Source organism: Papaver somniferum, chromosome 11, assembly GCF_003573695.1.
Source record: "Papaver somniferum cultivar HN1 chromosome 11, ASM357369v1, whole genome shotgun sequence".
Lineage (NCBI taxonomy): Eukaryota > Viridiplantae > Streptophyta > Magnoliopsida > Ranunculales > Papaveraceae > Papaver > Papaver somniferum.
In genome coordinates this window covers 53,134,875-53,161,763 of record NC_039368.1, presented here as the reverse complement: position 1 = coordinate 53,161,763, position 26,889 = coordinate 53,134,875, and the positions used below count along the sequence as shown (strand labels likewise).

Here is a 26,889-nt window from a genome sequence, read left to right as displayed (position 1 = left end):
TGACAATCGCTATCTTGGTTTGATTTTTGATCAAAAGAGTTTACATTAATTTAAAGGAATATCATTTACTCTACTTTATCTCTATCTAAGTTTTAATTTTGGAGATTGATAAGTGAGTTGGTTACTAAGAAAAAATTCAGTCATTTTTTGTTTCAGGTTACGACCCAAAAGAATCGAGAGTGGAAAGTCTTCACAACGGTGAAACATCTCAAGATAATGGCATCTATCGTGGGATTCACTTGCGTAGACTAAATTGATTATAGGCGCATGGATACTGAAGGAACTGAGTAACGAAGGAGTGCTTACTTGGTCTCAACTATATGAACTTGTGGTAGTCAATTTGTATAACGGCCCCACCAGGAAGTTTTTCTCGTGTTTGAATTCAAGGCATCTTCCACGTAGGTTTAGCATGAGGCTATTTGGAGGAATCATTTTTGGAACCATATACTTGCGCTTTCCAAACTTTAATTTAAACACCATAAGAACAAACCTTATGGATAGCCAAGACTTGCCGAAAAAGCCTAATTGCGGCCATGGCTTGCTGAAAAACCCTAATTGCGGCCAAGACTTCGATCTAGAAAAAACAACCATTATAGGTTATTATTGGTTTTAACTATATGTTGGCGGACCAAAATCAAATGTAATGCAACAACTAACAAACCCAAAAATCATAAAGAGATGGATTTTAAAGGTGGACATAATTTGTTTTACAAATATTATATAATCAATAGTCAGATTTTGCCATCAAATGCTATACATATTTAGCATTTGATAGCCAAGCATCGGTTATTTACCACATTGTAAAGAAATCAACCCCGCAGTAATGCTTTTTCCACATTCTAGAAATTTTATGCACAATGTGCTCATGGTGTTTGCTCTAACACCATGTTTGTTTACTCGTGATTCATCTAAGTCGTCTGGGTTTGACTGAAATCACCTGACTTGAGTTAGATTTGGGTCAATATGTTTGTTTTGAGTCAGATCTGACTCAACTGACTCAAAAATATGTGAGTCGGTGGTTTGGTCCCATGAGTCAGGAGTGTTTTGTTACCTGACTCAAACGGGTCCGAGTCAGGGATTAGGTCTGAGTCAGAGGTCGAATCAAATCTGACTCAAACTAGAAAACAAACAGTCTAACATCTGACTACCGACGAATCAGAGGTTGATTCAGACCCATATTGCGAGTCAGATGCAAGCAAACATGGTATGAGACTGCTCTTCCCGGACAAAGCTAGAAACGAGTTTGCGAGTTGCATTGCAAATCAGGAAACGCGCATCTCCATGTTCAACAATCCGTTTCCGGCCGTAAGAAGGTGCGCCTCTAAGCTAAAAGGTGCGTCTATAATGGTGCGGTCACGGCTCAAGCCTCAGAGAACTGTCACAGCGATGTGCAAACTCTTCCCGTTAGCTATTAGAAACTCGAATTGAGAGACCTCGCCTAAACCCTTCTCTTCTCCCTCTGTGTAGATAATCACTGCATAATATGAAAATTCACAGATTGCTCGTCTCCCATACATCAAAGAAACGAATCAATCTAACCAAGTTCTTCTCCACAAATCAAGGTCAGTTGTATGCATCATTTTCCTCAACATCTCACTCTAACATCCATGAAAACAACAAATCCAACACTGGGTATCTCCTGAAAAAATCCATATTAGCTTCTGAATGGAACTTAATTACGGAATTGTATTCAAATTTATCTTCTTTAGTAGTTCACAATACCTTGCTTGATCTTCGTGAATCACCTAAAACTGTTCTAGGGTTTATACAAAACTTGGGTTTTTTTCATTTTGATATCAAATGTTTCAGCTTATCTATAGTTATAATATCTCAGCACCGATCACATCAAAGTACTGCCATTGATCTCTTGAAAAGAGCAATCCATGGTGGATTTTTAAAGAATAAACCGATTTTTGATGAATTGGTGTTATCTTGTAATCTATTGAATTCATCAAATTCAATAGTTATGGATTATCTGATTAGTGCTTATTGTAAATTGGGAAGACCTGAAGAAGCATTACAAGTTTATATATTTATGAAGGATCAAAAGATTCTCCCTCATACCGATACATGTAATTTGCTACTGAGTTCGTTTGTAAACAAAAATCTAACTGAAGCAGCTTGGCTTTTTTATGCTGACATGTTTAGGTCAAGCATATATTCATCTGTTGTTACGTACAATATAATGATAAATGTGCTGTGTAAAGAAGGGAAACTGAAAAGGGCAAAAGGTTTTATCAGGGATATGGAGGCTCTCGGTGAGAAACCTACTGTTGTAACTTATAACACTTTAATTCAAGGTTATTGTTCACATGGAAAACTTGAATCAGCTATCGAGATCTTCAAATCTATGGATTCGCAAGGAATTAATCCAAATTCTTACACATATGGTTCACTTATAAATGGGTTCTGCAAAGAAGGAAAGCTTGATGAAGCTGTAAATTTGTTCAAGAAAATGGAGGGAAGTAAATTGGTTCCTACTGCAGTAATTTACAATACATTGATCAGTGGATACTGTGACAAGGGGAGTCTGGAAACGGCCTTTAGGTTTAGGGATGAGATGGTTAAGAAAGGAGTGCAACCCACTATCTTAACTTACAATAAGTTGATACACGCTTTGTCTATGGAAGAAAATATGACTGAAGTCGAAAATTTGGTGAAGGAAATGCGGGAAAGAGGAATGGCTCCTGACGATGTCACATATAACAGCTTGATTAATGGGTATTGCAAGGAATTGAATGCAACGAAAGCAATTGAACTTTATGAAGAGATGTTGAGTAAAAGGATTCATCCTACAGTTCAGACTTACAGTTCACTTATCTATGTTCTTGGCAAACGAAAAAGAATGAATGAGGCAGATCATTTGTTTAAACAGATGACTGATAAAGGAGTATCGCCTGATTTAATATTGTTTAATACCATGATTGATGCACAGTGTTCTAATGGCTACATGGATCATGCATTTATGCTTCTGAAGGAAATGGATGCGAAGAAGATTACTCCTGATGAAGCTACATATAATGCACTAATGAATGGGCTCTGTAAAGTAGGGAAAGTTGACGAGGCTCGTGAGCTTCTCAACGATATGAAGAAAAGAGGGATCCAACCTGATCATATCAGTTATAACACTTTAATAAGTGGTTATAGTAGGAAAGGTGATATCATGGATGCTTATAAAGTTCGCGATGAAATGTTCAGTAAAGGTTTCAATCCCACTATTTTCACATACAAACCTCTAATTCAAGGTTTATGTAAAAACAAGGAGCAGGGTCGTGCTGAGGAGCTCCTTAAAGAAATGGTAAGCAAAGGAATAAATCCCGACCACAGCACCTACATATCTTTAGCTGAGGGGAAGAGGAAAGATGAGAACTTGGTGCAAATTACATCCACGTGATACAGGAATTTCTAGCACAGCTTTGGTAGTTTATTAGGAAGGAGCATGCATTAGTAGGTTAGGGGAGAGTTCCTGAAATGCTCCATAGTTTTCTCTCTGTTTACCTGAAGAGGCCGTGGGATATAATTATGCGCAACTGTCGTTAGTTGTTCTTTCTATCAGCTTTGGTGGAGCAAGTTGCAGTTTCATCTACAGTACTGAAGGTGAGGAGAAGCCTTCACACAGAGGCTTACAAGTTACCACCTATAAGTTCAATTTTCTTATAGAAATTTTTGTTAATTTTTAACGTGTTTTTAGGAACTTGTTTATACACACCTTGTCATTTGTTGTTAAAAGTGATTTTTCAAAATTAGACTAGGCTGCTAGAATATCTAACTGTAAATGGGGTATTTCCTGCAATACACCGCTATCTCTCTCTTTATCTGTAGATCTACTTACTAAAATCAATATTTATAACTGGATCTCTTGCTTTGTCAGTGACCCTTTCGGAAAGGGCTAATCCACTTGTATTTATATGTCGACAGAAGTAAGTTGCCTCACGGGTTGAAACAAGGTTGGAGTCTGTGTTCAGGCAGATTAGCAATACTAGAAATTTAAGGTTTGTGAATTTACTTTATGACATGATCACGGCGGGGTCTTATATCTGCTGCTACATAACACATCAGCTCATGAAGCCTCGAGATCCTGGAGGATATTCAGAACACAGAGGAAAGGCAACCAATCTGACTGAGATTCTAATTATTTTGGTAGAGCAGTAGACCACAGATAGAATTCTTGGTGTCATTACAGTTATATCTATGATTCTTCTGTTTATTTGTATTTTTAGTTTTACTATCACTTGCAACTTCTAATGTATGAAAAGTGGTACGTTCACTTTTTCATTTTGTCTAAAACAGGCCAATTTTCCACTTTTCCTGAAACAGAGAAACATCAAAACATACATATGATACAAATTTGTTAAAATGAAAAGGATATTTTCTAGCCTACCCCAACTTGGTTGAGATTGGGACTAAAAGGATTGGTTGTTGTTGTATGAGGTATTAATTTCAGTTCAATCTACAAGTGCTATTTTTATATAAAAAGAAGAATAGAGACACCTTGAAAGTGTGGGATTTGTTAGTCTCTAGTTTCAACCCAGTTTCTGACCATAATCATCTCTTAAATTTGAGTGTCAGGTGACTCAGGTCTGTATACAGCGGCTGGAAAAATCAGTTGGCCAGTTAAAAGTTATAAACCACCACGCTGTGGATGGAATATACCTGGGATTGAACTTTCTTGATCTGATCCATGTTTCATGGTTTAAGTACATTAAGATTTTTATTTGTAGTGGAGAAAACGTCTTTGCCACATATAGAATGGTGGAGGCATCCTGTAATCCAATATGTTAAAATGGGTGTTAGGTATGTGGTGTACAAGTCTTATCTGTCCTCTTCTTTATAATTTTTAGATTTGTAATTTTGAAGTATATCTTAGTGGATAGTTTTGCTTTATATTGCAAGTAATTTAACTTGTAGTAACAGTAGCATTTGATCTGGGTGAACCATGTATTGCTGTGTTTTTGTTTGCATTCTTCTTTCTTTTGTGCAATCGTCTAAAAGTCTATTCTGCATCTATTCCATTTTTTAGGCTGTATGTACACGTGTATTATACTGCAATATCTATCATGGAAGCTTATGCAGAATGCACTATGATTTTCACTATAGCAGAGATATGTGCATCTTGCTGATTATCTATATATGAGTCACTCTTGAAGACAAACCATGATCAGGATTTGAGGCGGAGTTGAGTTTAGAAGTACACATGCAATAACTTGAGTTTTTGGGATTGAAATAACTCATGGGCACATTTGTAGGACATATTGTTCCTGGCTTATGTCTAGTTCTTCTTGGTGTATGGCACATGTTCAATACCATTATAGAGTATTCCTTCAAAGGAAGAACTACTTTTACCTCAAAATTTTGGTATCCATTCAACTGCCCATTTTTCAAGTTACTCAAATATTCAGAACTCATCCTCATCTTTACCTTTTCGGTCTTTGCCGCCATCATCCAAATCCTTGATTACCCTCACTTTCAGTTCTCTTTCGAGTTCATTAATTTAGAACATATGACTATTTTTCTCCACCTAGCTTTGTATTCGGGGTTCACACTTGCTGGTGAATTAACAAATTCACCTGAAATGTTATCCGGGATTGTAGGGATCCTGGCATCCTCAGTCTTTGGCCAGGAACTGTTTTTACTTCACTATCATTCAGCTGACCGTATTGGATTAGAAGGTCACTACCACTGGCTATTGCAGGTTATAGTGTTTTTCACCTTCATATCAGCAGTGGGAATGACCAGTTACCCTGGAAGTTTCAAGCTTAGCGCTCTTCTTTCAGTTTTGGTGGTGTTACAAGGTTGTTGGTTTATAAACATGGGATTTATGTTATGGGCTCCTAGTTTTGTTCCAACAGGATGTAACGTGAACTGGATCAAACATGGTAACGGCATTCATGGAGTTGTAACTTGTATGACCGATGCTGCTAGAGTTAGAGCAGCTGCGGTAGCTAATTTACAGTTCAGTTGGATACTTGGTGGAATCTTGACCTTCACTGCATTTTCTTGCTTGAAGATAGTGAGGGAAAGTAGATTAAGAAGTCAATCAACAGCATACGAGCAACTACGGATCAGAGGAGTGGACGTGAATCAGATTTTGGTGGATGGTGTTGATGTTTGTAAACAGGTTGATTCCAAAGATACTATTGTAAGTTTCAGCGTAAATTTGAGTCAGATTTGAGTGCAACACCAGAGTCATCAATATTCAGTCTGGTCACTGGTTGAAATGTGTAGGTCTAACCTGTTTGACAATAAAAGGCCTTCTTCTTGTGCTTACAACAGCTCGTTAAATATTTCTAAAATACAGTAGCTTGTAAAGATGTAAGCAAATTAATGCAGGTGTAGTGCAGAATCCCATTCTCGAGTTGCCCAGGAATATAATAGGACGATGCAAAGGAATTGCCTTTTTTTTTCTTCTTAATTGGATCAGGCAAGCTCAGCCGAGTTGTATGACACTTCTGTCAGTATCGCACTTATGCTTGATATAATAGACTTGTCCTCCACTTTTTTTTTTTTAAGCATGCAAATAACACAAAAGCCAACTAAATTGTTATTATACGTGCGAATGTGATTCCCATAGAGTCACTCAAAAGAATTTGATTAAGAAACGCCGGATTTGTCTGGTCCGATATTAATGCTGAGAGGTTTCCGCTTGGCTGCCGTCGGCCGCAAAGTTTGCTAGTTCATCTACTGTTTGGTTTCCTTCTCTATAATTAATTATGTTGAATGGTACAACACGGGATTTGACGCATTCGCTGAGCGATTTCGTCCATCATTTCAGAGATATACCACGGAGCTTCCTTTGGAGTTTTAATGAAGTGTATGAGATTTTCCGAGTCCGTCTATGACTTTAGTCCAATTTCTTTCATTTGATGTTCTGGTCGCTATCATTGTGGCCCATGTTTCCGCCATCATCCCTGTGGTTATATCTAGAGGTTGTGCAAGAGCCAGTACCGTGTGTGCGTTCGAGTTCCTGCATATGAATCCTGCTCCCGTTATACTTGAGTTGCCTCTAGCCGCATCATCGGTATTTATTTTAAACCAGTCTGGTGCTAGGATGCTCCAACCTACTTGAATGGTTGTAGAATTTTGGTTATGGTTGTTGTCAATATGTGAGGAAACTCAATGGGAGAACTGGAGGGGAGATCATTGTTGCCCATTCAAATTCATGTTTTTGTGGGAAAGATCTTGCTTGAATGTCTTCATGGGTGGATTGTGTCTATTTGAGTACGAGCTCATTTTTGGTTGTCCACAGAGACCACAGTAGGAAGCAACATGATGTGATAGAAGAAGTATGACCTCGAGTTTGTAATATTTGAGAGATTGTTGTTTGGTGGTTAATGGTAATTGGTTGGTCGTTACCTCGGGGATGGTTTGTTGATATGCGGTTAGAGAGAGTGGTCCAAGTGGACAGAGCCATCGGGCAATGAACCAACATGTGATTGGTTGTTTCAGGCTCAGAGTTGCATCGTGGGCAGAGGTTGGAAGTGGAGAGCTTGATGTGATGGAGCGGAGATAAGGTTGGAAAGGATTGTGAAATAGGATGTGGATAGTTGTACATATATGAAATTATCTCGCATAGTGCGATCTATAATGAAAGCTGTGTTGCATTTTGGTGAAGTACAATCAAGTGTTGAAAACCGCGCGCTAATTGTGGTGCTAGTTTTATGCAACTTCCCGTATCACTTGTTGTCTCAGAGACTCGGACGCTCTTAAGCTTGGTGCAAGCCTTCGTAACAAAATTAATTTGATTTGAGAAAAAATAATACTTTCACTTTTTTATTTTTACCTTGATATAGGCAGAAAAATATGTGAGGAGTAAAATAATGAAAAGGGTAGCGCAGGGTAAAGATTAATCGTAGTAGCATATGCCTCCGAAACATAACTGTTACAGTTGAGGAACTGATTTTCTTTTTTAATGTTCTCTCTCCTTTTTGTTCTCATTTTATTTTCTTTCTCTTTCTCTTCCAAAAGGGAATTTGAAATTGTTGTTCTGAAAAGTGCTCTTCTCTCTCCGTCTCTGTGCGAGTCTACTCCACAGAGATATTAGGGTTTTACAGTTGCTCCCGTAGGAATAATAACTTCTCAATCAAACGAATTTAGGGTTATAATTAACAATATTAGGGTTGGTTTTACTTGATTTTTAATGGTGCCAACAGTGGCAAGGGTTTATTAATGGAGAACTCTGACGCTGAAGAGCCTGATAAGAAAAGGCGTCATATTGACTCTGTTGCATCCGCCATGGCTTGGAGCTCACCTACTTCACCTGATGAAAGAACCGTAAGCTTTTTAAGAAAAATAATTTAAATTCTTATTGTTTCATCTTGATTGGTGTATGATGTTCAATGGATCACGTTTGTATATATTTTTTTTTTGTATGAACAAATATTTACAAATTATGCTATCCAACAACCAGAACCCTGAAATTTGCTGTTCTATATTAAGGTTTTGATGCTTCTAATCAGTTTCTATTGAAAATACCCTAGATGATAGATATGTTAGAATTTGGTGCTTAGTTTCTCAGTATTGGATATCTGAAAGTTCAAATTTATTGTAATTTTTCTAGACAATAATCATATATCAGGGTTGTGGTAATGTTATATTATGAAAGATATGGCGTCTTATCTTTTTGAAAACAGACATGATTCATCCATTGAGGTAATCATTGACAAATTACTGATTGTCAATTACCTTAAAATTGATCACTTTTATGATGAGAAGGTGGTTGGTATACATTAAATTGCGTCCTTATGGTGTGCGATATTTCTCTAAGCTTCAAATTAGCCTTTCTTACTCTAGTCTATCTGTTTTTTTTATGATATTTGTGTAGCAATTTTGTCCTCTATAATAACCTTAAATGTTGATATTGTGTTCTTATCTTCACAGATTGATGCAGCCGCTCTTCAATGTGAGAATCAGAAGCTCATACAGCAGTTAGATTCCCACAAACACGAGTTGCATGCTCTAGAAGGGAAATTCAAAAATTTAAAAGAGAAGCAAACATCTTATGATGATAAATTGATTATAGTTAACAGACATTGGAATCAGGTGAGTTTTCTGATTCTGTTTGTTCTGGTGTACTTCCTCTTCTTGCTTCTCCTCTAAATTTCTTATTTTTATTTCCTTGGCAATTCTAGTTAGTTGACGATTTAGTTTTGCTTGGAGTTCGAGCTGGTCGTATTCATGATGGTTTAAAAGCTTTAGATCACACAGAACAAACGAAAGGTTGATTCACAATTCTTCCCGTATTTCCGCTTGTATGGCTATTTTAAGAGAAGAGAATATCTTTCGCCCATATTTGTAACAATAATTTACATTTGATGATTTCTAGGTTCAGCTGCATCATGTCCTTCAGAGGATAAATTTCTTTATATACTTCTAGAATCAGGCCCAACTGAACATAGTGGAGGTAATGGAATTACAAAATATGTCCAAGAAGCACTTTCCGTACGGCGTTCATCTACTATGAGTTTGATGAAGTACCTAGAAGATACTATTAATTATCAGAGAGCTCAAACAGAGGCTTTAGAATTATCCCTATCTGGAAGCCTTTCTGAAGAAGGTCAGTAGGAACCTTGTTATAACTACTACTATTCTGTTCAGATCAGTTGTCTTGGTCTTTTTAGTAAAGGGGCAAAAACTCTTTCTGCATTTCATCCTTTGTGATGTTACTAGGGATATTCTCTACTGGATGTGTTGTAACATTGATTAGTTGGTGTCTTTTAGATGCTATTATCCAGCAGCATAAGCTTGATGATTTAATGAGAGAAGAGATCAAAACACTGAGTGAGGCAATTGACATTCTCAACTTGAAGCATGAAGAGTACGCAGATGAGATACAAACATATATTACAAGTCATTCGACGGATCAGTTGGAAATAAAACGCATTGCAGGTATTGAAACATAGTATTGTGGCTAAGTTGATCCTTATGTCTATATCCATTGTATTATTTTCTTATTTGAATATAAATATGTGTAGTTATCCTTTTATATTTAGTCGGGAGCTCAGCTTTTGGTGTTTGAGGTGGATGTTTTCCATGTTGAACTTGAGCTTAACTTTTACACCTTCATGTATTCTTTACCCCTTGAGTCTATTATGGGTACAATTGAACACATGAACCTGCCTCGTTATCCAGATTGGTTGGGAATTTATTGCTTGTGATGATGGCTTGAAGAAAATCTTTTACGCTAACATGACACAATCCAAAAAATATATACATAGTTTATTAGGAGACATTATGGTTTGGACTCTGGGCAATTGGTTGCTTAGATTTTTCATACATTCGGTAAGTATAGCTCCTGTAGATAGTAACCTATGGATCCAAAATCTGTGTTTTGACCTATTTGCACCACAAGGCACTCATCCATCCTGTCCAGTACTTTAATATAACTATACTAGCTCTCATGTGTCAAAGTATATCCCCTGTAGAGTAATTAACTTTCTTGTACCTGTCTGTTTAATGTAGTTTCCGTTTCATGTTTTTTTCCCCTCCAAAGGCGAGCTGGATGAAAGCTTGGCAGAAGTTGAGGAGAGTAGAAGGAAGTTAATCAATATGAAAATTCAAACTAGTGGTTCATCTGGATTGCATGTTCCGGTCATGCTAACTGGAAATGGAAGTGCGTCACCTGAACAGTCTTCAGATAAGACTCTAGGGCTCAAAGAATTGAAATCGAGAATTGAGGAAGTTAAGGTATTTATATGTACATGGTGGTTTTATTTTGATACGGATTTCATTTCTTGCCTAACCCAACTTGTTTGAGACTAAAGGCTTGATTGTTGTTGTTTTTGGTGGTGGTGGTTTTATTTTGCACTCCTTATATCATCTCTTTTTGGACATGGTTCTTTGTTCATACGTTTTTAATTCGAGACTCAATAGTATGGTTTGGATGTTTATGAGCTGTTCATAAAAATGATCAAGATTTTCGTACATATAGGAGCTTGCAGCTACCCGTCTTTCAGAGCTCCAGGAGGCACAAGAAGATAATATAACACTGTCCAAACAATTGCAAGATCTTGAGGTTGATATTAATTTTTATCTCAGTGTTGATTGTAGTCATTTCTTAGAGACTATGCAAAGTTTGCTAGTTTTAGTGTATGGTATATTTACTGATATTTCTTAACTTTTGTTAAACCACAATTTCACAGAATGAACTGAAGAATGACAAATTCGTACTTTTATCTAGACCGTACCATTTATTGAATGATCTGCTCGTACACTGTAATGCTGAAGTGGATCGCTACAAAGGATTAATAGATTCATTCCAGGTAAATTTGGTTGTATATGTTTGTGGTGCTCGTGTTTCAGTTTTGGTACCTTGATTCAGACTCCGTTAAACAGTTCAATGTTTCAGTCTGACAGGAATTATATGTCGCGAAGAGAGAAAGAATTAAGTGCAAAAGCAGAGTCGGCTGATGCTACAAGAACTGCAGTTAGCAAATCTGAGACCAAGATTGAAGAGTTACAGATTCAGCTGCAGAAGTGTATTATAGAAAGAAATGATATTGAAATAAAATTGGAAGAAGCTGAACAGGATTCAGGTAGCAATGATAGTTCTTTTAGCTTATTTTATCAATGTATTTAGATTAGATGATTCTGACATTAAAAAAAGCAAAACAAAAGAGGAACTAAATATTTATGATTACAAATCTGTCCTGCGGTGTTGATTATTTCAGGTAAAAAGGACATAAAAGACGAGTTTCGGGTAATGGCATCTGCTTTGTCCAAAGAAATGGATATGATGGAAGCCCAGTTGAACAGGTGGAAGGACACAGCTCATGAAGCTCTATCTCTCCGTGAAGAAGCATATTCACTGAAAGCTTTACTGAGTGCAAAGGTGCTTGTTTATCCGATACTCCTTTCATTTCTGTAATTTAAATTTCCTTGATAATGCTATGTCGCAAATATGCATCTCTAACTTATGATTTAAGTTTCAATTGAAAGATATGAATAGGATTTCTATGATATTAGAATATGTTATGTTTTAGAGTCTGGCAAGTTCTGAATTATAACCATATCTATCTTATTGTGATGCCCAATTATAGCTTTTGGGATTCCAATAAATAAATGTTACCAGCACTTGTTGTTAGAGTTATTTGTTCAATTGCTTTTAAGTAATTTAGTTCCTGATCTCTACATCTATGATATCCTTGTTGTCTTTATTGCCCCCCATTTCTTCTGAAGGTACAAACCCTTTTATTGCTTGTAGACGGCTGAACACGAGAGCTTATCAGAAAGCTGTGCCGAACAAATGGCAGAGATCAAGTCCCTTAAAGCATTGGTACGTTTCATTCTCTCCTAAGATTAATTTACCATGGTTTGTGGGTGTTATTTTTTTTTTTTTTTTTGAAGAGCGAGCGTAATGATCTTTGGTTAATCCCAGATACCTTTATATGATGAACAATTTATGAAATTTAGAAAATTTGTTACAGATTGAGAATTTGCAGAAGGAGAAACAGGAATTGCAGATCTTCTTGGATATGCATGGACAGGAATGTTTTGACAAAAGGTATATTATATTATTTATGCAATTCATACAATGATACAGGCTGTCATGTCTACTGGAAATGTCATCTGGTTATCGACTGTACTGTCTTTTATGTAGTTCTACTCCATGTCCAAAGATTTCTTTTGATTGATGATATATGACGTGTAACCTTTGGATTTATAACAGAGACCTGCTGGAAATAAAAGAATCAGAACGTCGAGCTCGTGCGCAAGCTGAAGTCTTGAAGAATGCTCTAGATGAACATAGTCTAGAACTACGGGTGAAAGCTGCAAATGAAGCCGAGTCTGCTTGCCAGCAAAGGTTGTCTGTTGCCGAATCTGAGATTTTAGATTTAAGAGCTAAACTGGATGTTTCCGAAAGGTCAGATCTCTTTTCCTTAATTGATTAAAGTTAGGCTTCACTAAAGGTTAAGATTCTTCTGACGCATTAAATTTGACAACAAGAGATTGCTATGCAACATTTATACTTTTAGGGCATCGTCATATGTGTCTTACATGAACTTGTTAAGTGATTTCCATGTAGAAACTCATCAACATGACCATTTTGGTTTACTGGCGTTTCTTGCATGAAGATGAATTGTTTGTAACCATTTGATACTAAGATGCCTATTGTGATTCCTTCTTAACTTAATTGCTTGCTATCATTTGCCAATTGCAGAGAGGTTTTGGAACTTACAGAGGCCATAAAAATTAAGGACAGTGAAGCAGAAGCTTATATTGCTGAAATTGAGGTGTATATGGTTCCTTAAATTTTGTTTTCATGCATCAGTTGTCACTCATAAATCATTGACCCTAAACTGCAATCTTTTGTGATTTTCTTCTGTTGCTTCTGTAGACCATTGGTCAAGCATATGAAGATATGCAAACACAGCACCAACATTTGGTGCAGCAGGTCGCTGAAAGAGATGATTACAATATCAAGGCACGTTTCTTATTTATCTCAACCTGTTTATACCCTAAATATCTAGTTTGCTTTATGGTTATCCTGAGGAGTCCTATCTTGAATGCGATCCAGCTTGTTTCTGAGAGTGTGAAGCTGAAGCAAGCGCAAAGTTTTCTTCTTTATGAGAAGCAAGCATTAGCAAAGAAACTCCAGCAGGTTCATGCATCAGTAGAATCATCCAAACAGAAGATATCCCGTAGTGACGATCAGGTGTGGTTACATTTAATCTTGAAACCTACTATTTTAATTAATCTGTTTTCTTTGTTGCCAATAATTTTGAATTTCTGCAGATGAAATCCTATCTGACTGAAGCTGGAAAAGCTTGTTCAGAACACAGACACCTTATCACTACCGTAGATACTTCAAAATGGGAATTGGCAGATGCTGAAAAAGAATTAAAGTGGCTGAGGGGTGCCATTTCCTCATCAGAAAAGGAATTTGAGCAAAACCAACGGAAGGTGACAGAGCTCCAGAGAGATTTGGACAGGGAAAGGTATGACTCCTTCTTACTTGAATTTGCTAATTGGAGCCAACTTTTGATACACAAAGCTTACTGTATTCAGTAGTATATAGAATTTCCCTTAAGGCAACAGAAAAAAGCTTTAAAATTTTTGGAAGATGTCAAGTTCAAAGCTGGTCCCGCATTGTTCTTGGGCATTGTTTATAGTAGTATATAGGATTTCCCTTTAAAGAATGACCCTTTCACTATCTGCACAGTTTTAGGGAAATAGAGAGAATTCTAGAAAGAAAAAAATAATTGGGAAGTCTCAGAAAAATATTCTTTATTTTTCCCGAGGATCTCTTTTTGGGGAACAAAAGATAGAAGTGTATCACTCTTTGAAGGACTGCTGGTTTGAGGTGATTATACGACGGGTCATCAGTTGAGGTTTCAAAACCACGGGCATGTTATGCATATTGCTGTTGAAACATGTTTGTGCCTCCCTAAAGAACCATGGCATTTTTTTCTTTTTCTGATTCTAACAGGATTCAGAGGAAGAAACTTGATGAAGACCTGCGTGAGGTCAATAATAAGGTTTCAGAGATGAGCTTGGAGAGAAGAGAGGCTGCAATACAGATACTCCAAGATGAGATCAAGGATTGCAAGGCGATTCTCAAGTGTGGTGTATGTTCTGATCGGCCAAAGGAGGTTTGATTTCTATTCCATGGGATTATAACTACTGTTTTACCTTCCAGTGGAACATCTTTTTTTATCAAAGTTGAAAAGTAACTTTCAAGATTAAGTATAATTTGACAGCATCAAATAACATAATTGGGTCAAGTTTCTATTTGTCACTCGGATAACTGTTACCTGTACTTTTGAATGTTTTCTCATTTCTACTCACTTATCATTTTTGGCAGGTTGTAATCACGAAATGCTACCACCTTTTCTGTAATACTTGTATCCAGAAAAACCTAGAGATTCGCCACCGGAAATGTCCTGCATGTGGAACTGCATTTGGCCAAAGTGACGTTCGATTTGTACATATTTAAATCACCGTGTAGCGGTAGTTATTGTATGTTAGACTGACTGTTCAGTATCGTGTCTCCAATTTTGAAGCCCTAGTTGTGCTTCTTCTCATGGAAATCTTACATTCCCTCGATAACTTTTCTCTCTGCAATGGTTATCGTTATTTTGATCTCTGGTTTCCTCATTGTTGACATGTTATCTGGGCAGTGCAGCTTTTGATTGTTGAAATTCTTCTTCGTTTTTCAAGCTTTCGATTTTTCATTTTTGGCTATGTTGGTGAAGTGTCAATCTTTTTTATCATTTAGTTCAGTTTCATAGCTGTTAAAGTGTTAAGTGACTTCAGTCTCCAAGTTTTGGTGTCTGCGGAAATGCTAGCCATCCCCATCCCTTTCCCCCATTAGGTGTCAAGCAGATAGTGGTGTGATGCCATACAAAAGGGCCCCCTGTTAACTTCGAATTTGTTGAAAGGATTTCCGTCCATCTTTTCCACAGTTGCATCAAGGTGAAATAGTGGTCGAAGGAAATCACCCCCTAACCAAAATTCGGTGATAAGTTCCTCCATCCGGCCCATTGGTTTCTGCTTTACCAGGTTAAGTTCCTCCGTGGGACCCACCATTTGTCAGCTCTTATCCACATCCACAACACAATAACAAATGATACTGACAGCCGTGATTGAAAACAAAATCATTAGATATTTTACTCTGGCAATTTAGAAACTCTTCTTGGATGTAGAAACTCTCACACACTCAAGTCTTCAGCTTGAAATACTAAAACTTTGCCCTGCCTCTTCTTCTAAATAAGAAAAAGAAGATGCTAATTTCATTAAATCATTCCAACTTCGGATCACCTTATTATCGATCTAGTTGTACCCAATCTAAGGGTAGAAATAATAACCCATGTTATCTTCTTCCGAATCAACTCTTACATTGCTTTGATAGAGTATTGAAGAGATCATCTTGCATTTCCATTACAACTGCTACTACTAATAGAAGAAAAAATGGAAAACTAAGTGCTTCTTTGCTAGAGGCTCCTGTTATATGGGCTGGTAGAGTATGCATCTTTTATGTTCTACTCAAAGCTGGTTTTGCTGGATCACCAGATAGTCCTTTTCTTTCAGGTTATTTCTAATTTCTAGTTGTTGTTTTTTTCTTAATTTTGAGGGTTTATAAAGTTTTTTTATTTAATGATTTGCGTTTTTTGTTTATTAGATGTGAAAACAGGAAATAATGATTCGGGTTTCTCTGAGTGGTTAGGAAGCTTTCGAGGAAGATCAGGTTTGTGGGTTTCTTGCAAATTTTGTTTAAACATCCAATCTTGTTTCCATGGATAAGAAAAATAGGATTTTTGATTTCTCCAAAAAAAAATAAAAAAAATCTCTCTTTTGTGGATTAGGTTACATTGCATTTCAGGTTTATTAAACCAAACCAGGCAGTACATTACTATGTTATCATTTTCAAAAAACGCCCCCATCAAAAATTTTCTCCTTTTGGTTCTGTAAGCATCTGGAATTAGGAACTTTTTGATGAGTAATTAGAAACTTATTGAAAATTTTGGCTTTGTGATTTGTTGAAGGAGAGGAAAAAGAAGCAAATGACAAAAGGAAATTGGTGAGCAAATGGCACCCAACCACAAAGGGTACTCTCAAAAGGAGTTATAGAGTACCTTCCAAAACTGTCGGAAAAAAGTTACTCAAGGCCATTGCATCTTTACTATCAGAAGATGATCACTTCTTAGATGCTTCGTCCCATAAGGTAATCCGACTCTTGCCCAATTTCTTGATGGTGTTTTATATAGACTCGCTTTTAACATTCATTTCCATATTACTGGATTACAGTTAGTAAAAAGATTTCATTATAGTTAGTTAGTCTTGTGCAATCGTTCTAATTTCTGATAAGACAAACCTTAACCCCTTTTCTGCTTTACTACTTATCTCTTGTATTTCTTATTGGTAAGCCTCTACCCTTCCAGTTCAGGTTTTTAGTTCCAGTTTTATCTAAGAAACACTGTAAATTGTGGAGAAACCTGACCTAGCTAATATGAAAATTGATTTGAAGAAGTTGTTGAATCTCTTTCTCTAATATGGAAGTTCTTTTATTATTTTCTTTAGGGTTGTCAGATCAGAAGGGAGAGTGCTCATGGGGAGAGTGTGTGCTGTAACAATGTGAGAGCTTTATTTGATGAACTTCCAACTCCACATTTGATTGGCGAGATAACACCTTTTCCTGCCGGACCTCTTACTGAGAAAGATTATATCAAGGCTGAGAAGCTTGAGAAAGTGTTGAGATCTGCTGCTTCGATTTGAATCAGCTATGCACCTTTTGTTGTATCTAAACCAATCCTTCATCTGTACATGTATTCCACGATCTGAAGCAGACTCTTCTATTTCATCAACTGATTCGCATCCCTGTAGTTTTACTTCTAATATCTGACGGTTTTTTTCTTCTGTTTTTGTTTACCGCATACTCTGACTGCAGTGGTATTTCGGTGTCAACACGTTCTTTTGAAAACCATCCTTGTTTCTGACAAAGATATTCATGGAATCGAGTTTTCTATATATTGATTGTGTGTTTATTACAATGGAGCACACTGCTCCTCTTATACAATTGGTGATGAACTAGAAAGGTAACTAGTAGATACATAATATGCAGTATACAGGGAAACTAAGATATGCAAGGATATGTTACCCCCAAGATGGTCCGGAACACATTGAGTTTGGATATTAGAAATATTTCTAAAGATGCGGATTTCGCGAATAATTCGACCAATAGTTTGTTGTTTGTAATGATGTCGTACAAAGTGACAATCAATTTCAATGTGTTTCTTACGTGCATGAAAGACATCAGTGTGAGTAATGTGAATAGCAACCTTGTTATCACAGAATAACGGAGTGGGTTTCTTAAGTGCATGAAAGACATCAATGTGAGTAATGTGAATAGCAACCTTGTTATCACAGAATAACGAAATGGGTTTTGAGAGATGGATTCCCATATCACCAACAAGCCAACGCAACCAGATAATTTCAGATGTAGTGTGAGCAAGGGCTCGATATTCTCCTTCCGCACTAGAAGGAGAAACAATTGTTTGTTTCTTACTACGCCATGAAATCAGAGAATTACCAAGAAACATAAAATATCCAGTAGTTGAACCATGATCACTGACATCACCAGCCCAGTCAGAATGGGAGTATGCCATATTGTTTCTCACTATGCCAGGAAATTAGAGAATTTACCAAGAAACATACAATATCCAGTAGTTGAGCAACAATCACTGACATCACCACCCCAGTCAGAGTATGCCCTGAGATTAAGATCAGGTGTAGAACAAAAGTGTAATCCTTGATATAACGTACTTTTGATATGACGCAAGATTCTGAGGACATCAACATAATGTGCTGAGCGTGGAGCTGACATAAACTGACTCACGATATGAACTGCATGACTAATGTATGGTCGAGTGATAGTTATATAATTGAGACTACCCACAAGTTGGCGATATAATGTAGGATTGGATAGACGTTCTCCATCTACATGATTATATTTCATATTTAACTCAAGTAGAGTATCAACTATTTTGTTATCAGTTAAGCCTGCACGATTGAGTATCTCAGAAGCACACTTTACTTGAGAGACAAAGTATCCTTAAGATGATTGATCAACTTCAATGACGAGAAAAGTACCGTAGAGAGCTAAGGTTTTTCATCTCAAAAGATGAACTCAATTGTGACTTTAGAGCGTGGATATCCTCTAAGTCACTACCTATGATAACCATGCCATCAACATAAGGAAGAAAAAGCACAATCCCTTTTTATGACTGTTGGAAGAACATAGCAGAGTCATAAGCACTCTGAGTGAATCCATATTGAAGAATCGCACTGCTGGATTTTTCAAACCAAGCACGAGGTGCTTGTTTAAGGCCATATAACGCTCAACGAAGCTTACAAAACCTAGAGGCGGTTGCATATATACCTCTTCTTGAAGATATCCGTGAGGAAACGCATTAGTAATATCCATTTGATGAAGTTCTCATGTACGTGCAAAAGCAACAACAAAAAGAGCACTATTATGGTCATACGAGCTACAAGAGCAAATGTTTCTTCATAAATCGATTTCCTATATTTGAGTGTATCCCTTAACAACAAGACGAGATTTATAATGCTCAATCTAACCATCATATTTTGTTTTTATCTTGTATACCTATTTGCACCCAGCAACTGACTTCTCATGAGTCAAGTCTACCCTGTCCTGCTCTATAAGTTATCTCTTTTTTTAGTGAATATTGCCAAACTGGTATGGTGATACTTTCCTGTAAGACTTAGGTTCATATAAATACAAAATAGTTGATAGATAACAATGGTAATCAGATAACTTAGTTGGTGGACGCTTTTCACGAGGAGCCATGGTAGTTACTTCAGATGTAAGATCCTGTTCTGGAGAAGCAATGTCAGGATCAAATATAGCGTGGTTGGGAGGAGATTGAGACACATCCTTTCTAATGGTGTATTGATCTTAGGAGTGGGAGTAGAGATGACAAAGATAGGTTTTTATAGAGGATATACGATATCGAAACTATCGAGATATGTGAAACTCTCTGAAGACTTTTCTGCTAAGAAGGGACCAGAATGGTACTCCTAAAAGGTTACATGACGAGATATGCGAAGCTTTTGGGTTGCTGGATCATAGAAACAATATCCTTTTTGTTCTACCACATATCCTAGAAATACACAAATTGCATTCTTTTTGCTGGGTTATTTTGTTCACGCTCGAGATGAAGAATGAAACATGCTGAACCAAAAGCACGAAGCTCAGAGTAATTGGGTAATTTTCCATTGAGACGCTCATATGCAGACACTCCACCTATAACAATTGTTGGAATACGATTGATTGTATAGATAACAGTAAGAACAGATTCTCCCCAAAAGTTAGAGGGAACGGATGCAAAGAGTAATTGGGTCCCAGCTATTTCAACAATATGACGGTGTTTGCGTTCTGCAATACCATTTTATTCAGGAGTTTCAGTACAAGATGGTTGGAGAAGAGTACCTTCTGATTTGAGAAAAATTTGAATGGATTTGATGTATATTCCCCCCCTTGATCAACACTAAAGATTTTAATAGTTTTCGCAAATTGGATTTTGATCATGGTATAAAACTCATTGTATATTTTAAAAAAATCTAATCTAGAAATGAAGAGGTATAACAAAGTATATCAGGTGTACTCATCGATAAAAATAACATAATATGAAGCACCCCTTTTAGAAACAATAGGTGCCTTTCCCAAAATGTCAGAATGAATGAGATCAGTTGGTGCATTTGAGAAAGTGGTAGCGTCATTAAGAAAAAATGTTGGTTGTTTAGCCATCTTACAAGCAATACATAACGATTCTTTATCTAGCTGAGTTGATACTTACAAACCCTTATTGATTATGTATGTAAGACGAGAAAATGAAACATGGCCTAATATGGAATGCCAAGACATGAATGGGGAAACAGGAGAAGATAACACATATATGGAGGCAGGAACAACTTGACCCTTCGATTGTGGAGGGATAATGAGAGTTTATAGTAGATGTAATTGACCCACTCTACGGCCTATCCAGACAAGATTCCCCGTCCTTGGATCCTGTGTAACTGTTGATGGTGGATTTTTGACGAAGGTCATATTCATAAAATCACATTAGAAATTATGCATCTCTAATTAGTATCGGAATCATAAGAAATTTGTGTCCTCACCTTCTCCAAGAGAAGTGAATTGCAGTTCTGTAAACTTCATGAAAGTAATAATATATGTCGGCGACATTAGTGTTTTTGAGGCAAAATATTTAAATGTTCCAAATGTTTCATGATTAAGCTGAAAGACTTAGCGTCTCATTTGAATTCAGAATTCATCTCTGGTGTCTGTCCCAGAAAATAAATATGATGTTGATCACATCATATCTTCTCCTAGACATATTGCATGCTAGTATAGAGCCACTAATTAATTCTAGTCGCAATATTCATCATTTGAATTCCTGGAAATACATTAATATTCACTTACTCAGGATCCATGGATTTTCTCAGCTGAATTTCATAGAACAATAATGAATATTTACCTTTCGGGCATAAGGGCACCCCCGAGTAAAAGACGCGGATGTATTTAATGATAAAGCTCAAAAGAGCATCCAAAAACATGTAAGAACAATATGGAAGTTTGATAAAAGAACGAAAACAAAGAGAAAGAAAATATTAATAAAATAAGAAAAACTATGGGGTGGGGCCCATATAGCCGGCTGGCTAGCCTGCACTCCTTTTTCTTATTTTTATATTATTGTAATATTATTTTCTTATTATTAAGGTTTTCTCTTTCAAGGACTTCCTCTTTCTATCAAAACTACATATTTTCATATCTTTTCAAGCCTTGCTCCATGGGCCATGTGGTGAGAAAAGCAAGTGGCCCTTCAACACCATGTCTTTCTACCATGAGAAATGTTAAAATAATATTATTTTAATATTTTTAATGGTTGTTCTTTCAACCAAAATTAAGAGTTTCAGTTAAACTCAGATTCTTCGTAAAAGAACCAAATAATGCTCGATGGACCAACAAAAAATACCAAATTCCCAGGATTGGTTCGCGGACAGCATGGAGACACGGGCATGCCACCATCACCGGTCATGGTAGGACCTTGGACTTTCAAAAGCTGGTCCCACCTCTTTTGACGATTTTTGACCTAATTAATCATCGAAAGTCCGTATTTGGTTCAAACTCTTTCCTGCAACTGGGAAGATTATCCACTGACCATCAGATGGTCTCACAACCACCAAGGGTCGGTTCCACACCCCTTGGTCGGTCTCCCCTCTCTCAATAATTAGGTTTATTATCTAATGCTCAGTCAAGCACAATTTTAATAATGATTAAACAAAAATTAATCATCCTTTCACCTACTGGTATGCAAAGGACTTTGGTGAATGCTCAGTCGTGCACCTGGATACTACATGGACGGTCCACCACCTCATGTAGCTCGTACCTCTCTCATATGGTTGATTCTCAGTTGATCATCCATTAATCAAAAATTAGGGTTTTGAACCTAATGCTCTATTTAGCATAATTCTGAACAGGTTCAAACACCAATAATTTTTATGTTGATCCAGTAATCGACATTTTAATTAGTAATTTAATATTCGGTCGGGTACCAATATTGTATTGATTCAACTATCGATTGCTCTGAAAAGCAATATTTCTCATGTTGATTCAACTATCAACATTCGAGAATTTCATACTGATCCAGCTATCGGTATTCTGTTGGTTTATCAACCAATATTTGGTTCGTCAGTCAACCATTATTTTAATATTATATTCTCTCCTTGTCATTCGACTGACTCTTGACACATGGATCGAGATGAACCTTTTGTGATGATTCATTCAGCAATGATTATATTCATACGAATTTATGTCAAAGTGCTCAGCGCACCAACATGATTTATCTAGCAATTTCATTAAACCATATCCAGTCGTTTTGACTATCATTACTGTTTCTATAGCATAATAGTCATTCGACTATCATTATTGCTTCAACTATCATAATTATATGTCGCGGTCAAGTGACCTACTTCAACGTCCATGGTCCACAGAGTATGTTTCTCTTCCAGCAAGCACTTCATGCTTCATTACGTCATGACCTTAAACCATGAACTATTCAGTTCATCGATTAAGACTCGTAGTCTTATGTCAAAGATTGACCGCACGTCTGCAAAGCAGACTTTTACGTGAGACATCGATTCATGTCACATGGGGGGATATCACTACGGTTTTAGTCTGGCGGCCTACAACACATTTGATGTGAGGCACATCCACTATGAGAAATATGAGTAAGTCGTGCTGACAATTAAGGAGTAAATGAAATAGTGGATGGTCAATCAACCAACTCTTCCACGTAAAGTGGAAGCAGTTTTTGCACGTCTTCCCACTTCCCCCATTCTTACACTTCCTTCAACTGTCACCACTTACAGGAGATCGACGTGCTGCAATAAATAGGTTTCTGAACCTATGATTTGACAACAGACGACTCAACGTAAGCAAACCTACGATAGTCAATTATCAAACACTTACAGATAATTCCTCTCGTCTACACAGATAATTCCTGTTCATAGCAGTTCAACACATCACATCATCAATTGATCAATATCCATTGATCTCCACGCATTCTCAGCTTTCCTCCCTACAGACCGACCCTTCTTCTCCTTTTGTGACCGAATTGAAACCGAAATGGTCATTGTCTTGGTTTAGGCCAGGGTCCTAAATATTAGTCTCTCGAACTCAAAGTACTCCCGTGCAATACATTTATTTGAAGGTTCAGACGATTTGCTTTGTCGAGCACTTGCCTCCTCCACCACTTTTTACCAGAAAACCAGTAGGTCGCTTTTTCCCGCAAACAGACAGTTAGCATAGATTACTGATTTGTCGGATTAAAAGTATGTGTGCTTAGAAATATAGTACATTCCCCTCCCAACAAACCTCGACAGACATCTATGGAAGCGAAATATTCATAACAAGGTAAGCTTTATTCTCTGGGCTAGTTTCCATGACTTGCTTCCAACGAGGGACATGTTGTCTCATAGAGGTATTCATATTGGAAGTGATTTGTGGGTTTTATGCAAGAGTGAAAGAAAACTTCTGATCACATGTTTATGCACTAATCATATTCATTCGAGATTTGGGATTACTTTATCAAAGCTTTCAAGATATCATAGCCAATGCCGAGGACTCTGATTCATTTTATTTCAAGATTGGGTTATGAATGTTATGCACGAAAGAGCTAAAATTGTATGGCAGCTTATACATTCTGGTATTTATTGGATTTTTTGGAAGGAAAATAATGGGAGAGTATTTGGTGGTCGACAGAAAAGTGCTGCTGAAAATACTGATCTTGTGAAATAACCTGTAGTTTTATGGTCCTTCGATATCGATACTTTTAAATCTGTTACTCCTAATCTTGTTAGGAGCAATTGGAAAAGACTCGTGAGTGAGTGATCAGTTGTGTAATTTGTACTCTCTTTTCTTTTAACACAAATGTGCAATTTGACAAAAAGATTGGAAATGGTAGACCTCTTTTCACGGAGGTTGTTAGTTTTTTTCCCAAAACTCTCAGGGAAAAAAAAAACTACATATTTCATCGACCAATCTCATTGATTTTCTCGGATTTGATTTGATTTTTCAAATCTTTCGGGAAAATCAAGGTTATTTAGTTAATACTGATGTTGATTGTGATAATGTCAATTTGGGCTTATTACTCCTTCACTATGGAAGCATATAACATATATGATGTTGATGATCAAGATTCTGAAGATCAAAAATCAAAATGATTTAAAATCATAACCATTGGAAAGATATCAATTTCTTCGATGGATTGGAGAATAGTACAATACTGGGTTTTATTGTTAAGTTTTGAAATATGTACTGTTTGTACTAGTTGTTCCTTTCCATTTGATTCTGATGTAATTGATCATGTAACCAAAATTTCATATCAATGAAATTATCAGGCACTGCCTTAATTTTTCCTTCAAAAATAAAATAAAATGGTAGACCTCTTTTTGGCAGTTAGTTTTTGTGGTAGTCAATATTTTTCATCAAAAACTATCCCTTATTGCAGTGGAAAATATGGAGAAAGTAAAGAGGCAAAGAGAGGTTTATATTGATCAGGATAATAGGGTTACATGGATACAATTTCCTTTTCATACATGTAAATGTAAATTCTAGGTAACTAGGTGGACCGCACATACATGGGCCGTAGGCCCTGTAACACTCCCCCTTGTGCGGTTCAATAGTAAAACTTTATACATAGTGCTTCACATATAGTGCTTTGAATGTAGTTCTTCAAATGTCGTTCTTTCCTTGATGACTTTTGCTGAAATTAATTTCCCCATTAAAACTTTGACAAGGAAAAACCCAGTGGGATAAAACCTTGGTACAACTCTTCACATGTTGTCTTGTACTTTACATGTAGTTCATCACATGCAATACGATCTTCAAAGATCGACGAGTCTAAGTTAATTACCTCGTTAGAACTTCGTCAGGAAAACCCAGAGGGACAAAACCTGAACTAAAGAAAAAGAATACAATATTAAGAAAACCCATAGGGACAAAACCTGAACTAAAGAAAAAGAGGACAAAACCTGATACCAACTTGATAGATCATGAAATCCACCAATCGCAAAAATGATACATGGACTACCTATACAAAAACTTATGCCAGTTCGGTAAGGAATCCCAATGGAATTCAGCCACTCATCTCTGGCTGTAAACTCCGCGACCATGAAGGCTGATGCATCATCATAACCCATAACCTTGTGAAACCTATCCAACCAATGCGTCCATCATTTTTAGACCCTAGTCCGGTGTTCCTATACCCCCTCCCACCTCTCCCCCAGTCCGGTGTTCTTATTGTTAGGTTTTAACTTTGGTAACGGTCTCACTACTTACATCAAATGCTCTATCAGTCGCAAACATAAACAACCCACATATAGATATATCAAAGCAAACAAACATATAACAATTAACAAAACAATTTTAACATCTCTTCCTTCTCCTACGAAATAAAGATTACCTTTATCTTTAAGAATAATAAGAGTCTCATAATAAACGCCTCGTTTGAATGGAATGACGCGTCTATTAAAGATTTTGGATGTAGAATGTTTTGTAGCCTCATGTATACTGCTAAATTGTACAGATCCATGTTTAGACACCGTGAAGTTATATTTACAACCAAATTTTCAAAAGCAACCGATAGGATATTGATGTGCCATGTTGGAGCTCCCAACAAACGTTCTTTCGATTTTTCATCAAACTTGGAATGAATTGAACCATAGTTACTAACATGTTTATAAGTATCAATGATGGAATAAGAACACTGAGCCAATGCGTAGTTTTTTTGAAGATTGAGGGGAAAAAAATATTTCATCGTTCAATCTCATTGATTTTCTCGGATTTGATTTGATTTTCAAATCTTCCGGGAAAATCAAGGTTATTTCTCTTAGTTTTATGTAAATATCCAATGAAATTAATTGTTGTTCCAACAATTTAGGGATTCTCTTTTTGTTTTTATAAATATCATAATGCTTTTTTATGGTGGTGTTGTTGCATCGTTATCAAGTACGTTATGAAAGACGACGATATACTTCGGAAGTTAATACTGATGTTGATTGTGATAATGTCAATTTGGGATTATTACTCCTTCACTATGGAAGCATATAACATATATGATGTTGATGATCAAGATACTGAAGATCAAAAATCAAAATGATTTAAAATCATAACCATTAGAAAGATATCAATTTCGTCGATGGATTAGAGAATAGTACAATACTGGGTTTTATTGTTAAGTTTTGAAATATGTAATGTTTGTACTAGTTGTTTCTTTCCATTTGATTCTGATGTAATTGATCATGTAACCAAAATTTCATATCAATGAAATTATCAGGCACTGCCTTAATTTTTTCCTTCAAAAATAAAATAAAATGGTAGACCTCCTTTTGGCAGTTAGTTTTTGTGGTAGTCAATATTTTTCATCAAAAACTATCCCTTATTGCAGTGGAAAATATGGAGAAAGTACAGAGGAAAAGAGAGGTTTATATTGATCAGGATAATAGGGTTACATGGATACAATTTCCTTTTCATACATGTAAAGGTAAATTCTAGGTAACTAGGTGGACCGCACATACATGGGCCGTAGGCCCTGTAACTCTCCCCCTTGTGCGGTTCACTAGTAAAACTTTATACATGGTGCTTCACATATAGTGCTTTGAATGTAGTTCTTCAAATGTCGTTCTCTCCTTGATGACTTGTGCCGAAATCAATTTCCTATTAAAAATTTGACAAGGAAAAACCTAGTGGGATAAAACTTTGGTACAACTCTTCACATGTTGTCTTGTACTTTACATGTAGTTCATCACATGCAATACGATCTTCAAAGATCGACGAGTCTAAGTTAATTGCCTCGTTAGAACTTCGTC

General features: G+C 36.6%; 4 protein-coding genes across 4 annotated transcripts; all 4 read left to right on the top strand.

Annotated features, from left to right (window-relative positions):
• Positions 1–1,376: 1,376 nt before the first annotated feature.
• LOC113322688 (pentatricopeptide repeat-containing protein At2g15630, mitochondrial-like) lies at positions 1,377–4,867 on the top strand. Its single transcript, XM_026570827.1, has 3 exons — positions 1,377–3,597; positions 3,919–4,431; positions 4,570–4,867. The coding sequence occupies exon 1, from the start codon at positions 1,484–1,486 to the stop codon at positions 3,392–3,394; it is 1,911 nt and encodes a 636-aa protein (XP_026426612.1). The 5' UTR covers positions 1,377–1,483; the 3' UTR covers positions 3,395–3,597; positions 3,919–4,431; positions 4,570–4,867.
• Positions 4,868–5,111: 244 nt separating this feature from the next.
• Positions 5,112–6,444, top strand: LOC113322689 (transmembrane protein 45B-like). The gene has a single exon (XM_026570828.1). The coding sequence runs from the start codon at positions 5,231–5,233 to the stop codon at positions 6,170–6,172; it is 942 nt and encodes a 313-aa protein (XP_026426613.1). The 5' UTR covers positions 5,112–5,230; the 3' UTR covers positions 6,173–6,444.
• A 1,445-nt stretch (positions 6,445–7,889) lies between these two features.
• LOC113322192 (E3 ubiquitin-protein ligase BRE1-like 2) lies at positions 7,890–15,170 on the top strand. Its single transcript, XM_026570235.1, has 19 exons — positions 7,890–8,271; positions 8,878–9,039; positions 9,129–9,216; positions 9,323–9,553; positions 9,718–9,885; positions 10,490–10,683; positions 10,928–11,011; positions 11,139–11,258; positions 11,345–11,531; positions 11,667–11,827; positions 12,200–12,271; positions 12,423–12,499; positions 12,665–12,859; positions 13,157–13,229; positions 13,334–13,420; positions 13,514–13,651; positions 13,732–13,934; positions 14,426–14,588; positions 14,801–15,170. The coding sequence occupies exons 1-19, from the start codon at positions 8,167–8,169 to the stop codon at positions 14,930–14,932; spliced, it is 2,640 nt and encodes an 879-aa protein (XP_026426020.1). The 5' UTR covers positions 7,890–8,166; the 3' UTR covers positions 14,933–15,170.
• Positions 15,171–15,618: 448 nt separating this feature from the next.
• LOC113320187 lies at positions 15,619–17,463 on the top strand. Its single transcript, XM_026568124.1, has 4 exons — positions 15,619–16,026; positions 16,118–16,183; positions 16,482–16,660; positions 17,017–17,463. Exons 1-4 carry the CDS (start codon positions 15,720–15,722, stop codon positions 17,209–17,211), a joined length of 747 nt encoding a protein of 248 aa, XP_026423909.1. The 5' UTR covers positions 15,619–15,719; the 3' UTR covers positions 17,212–17,463.
• The last annotated feature ends 9,426 nt before the right edge of the window (positions 17,464–26,889 follow it).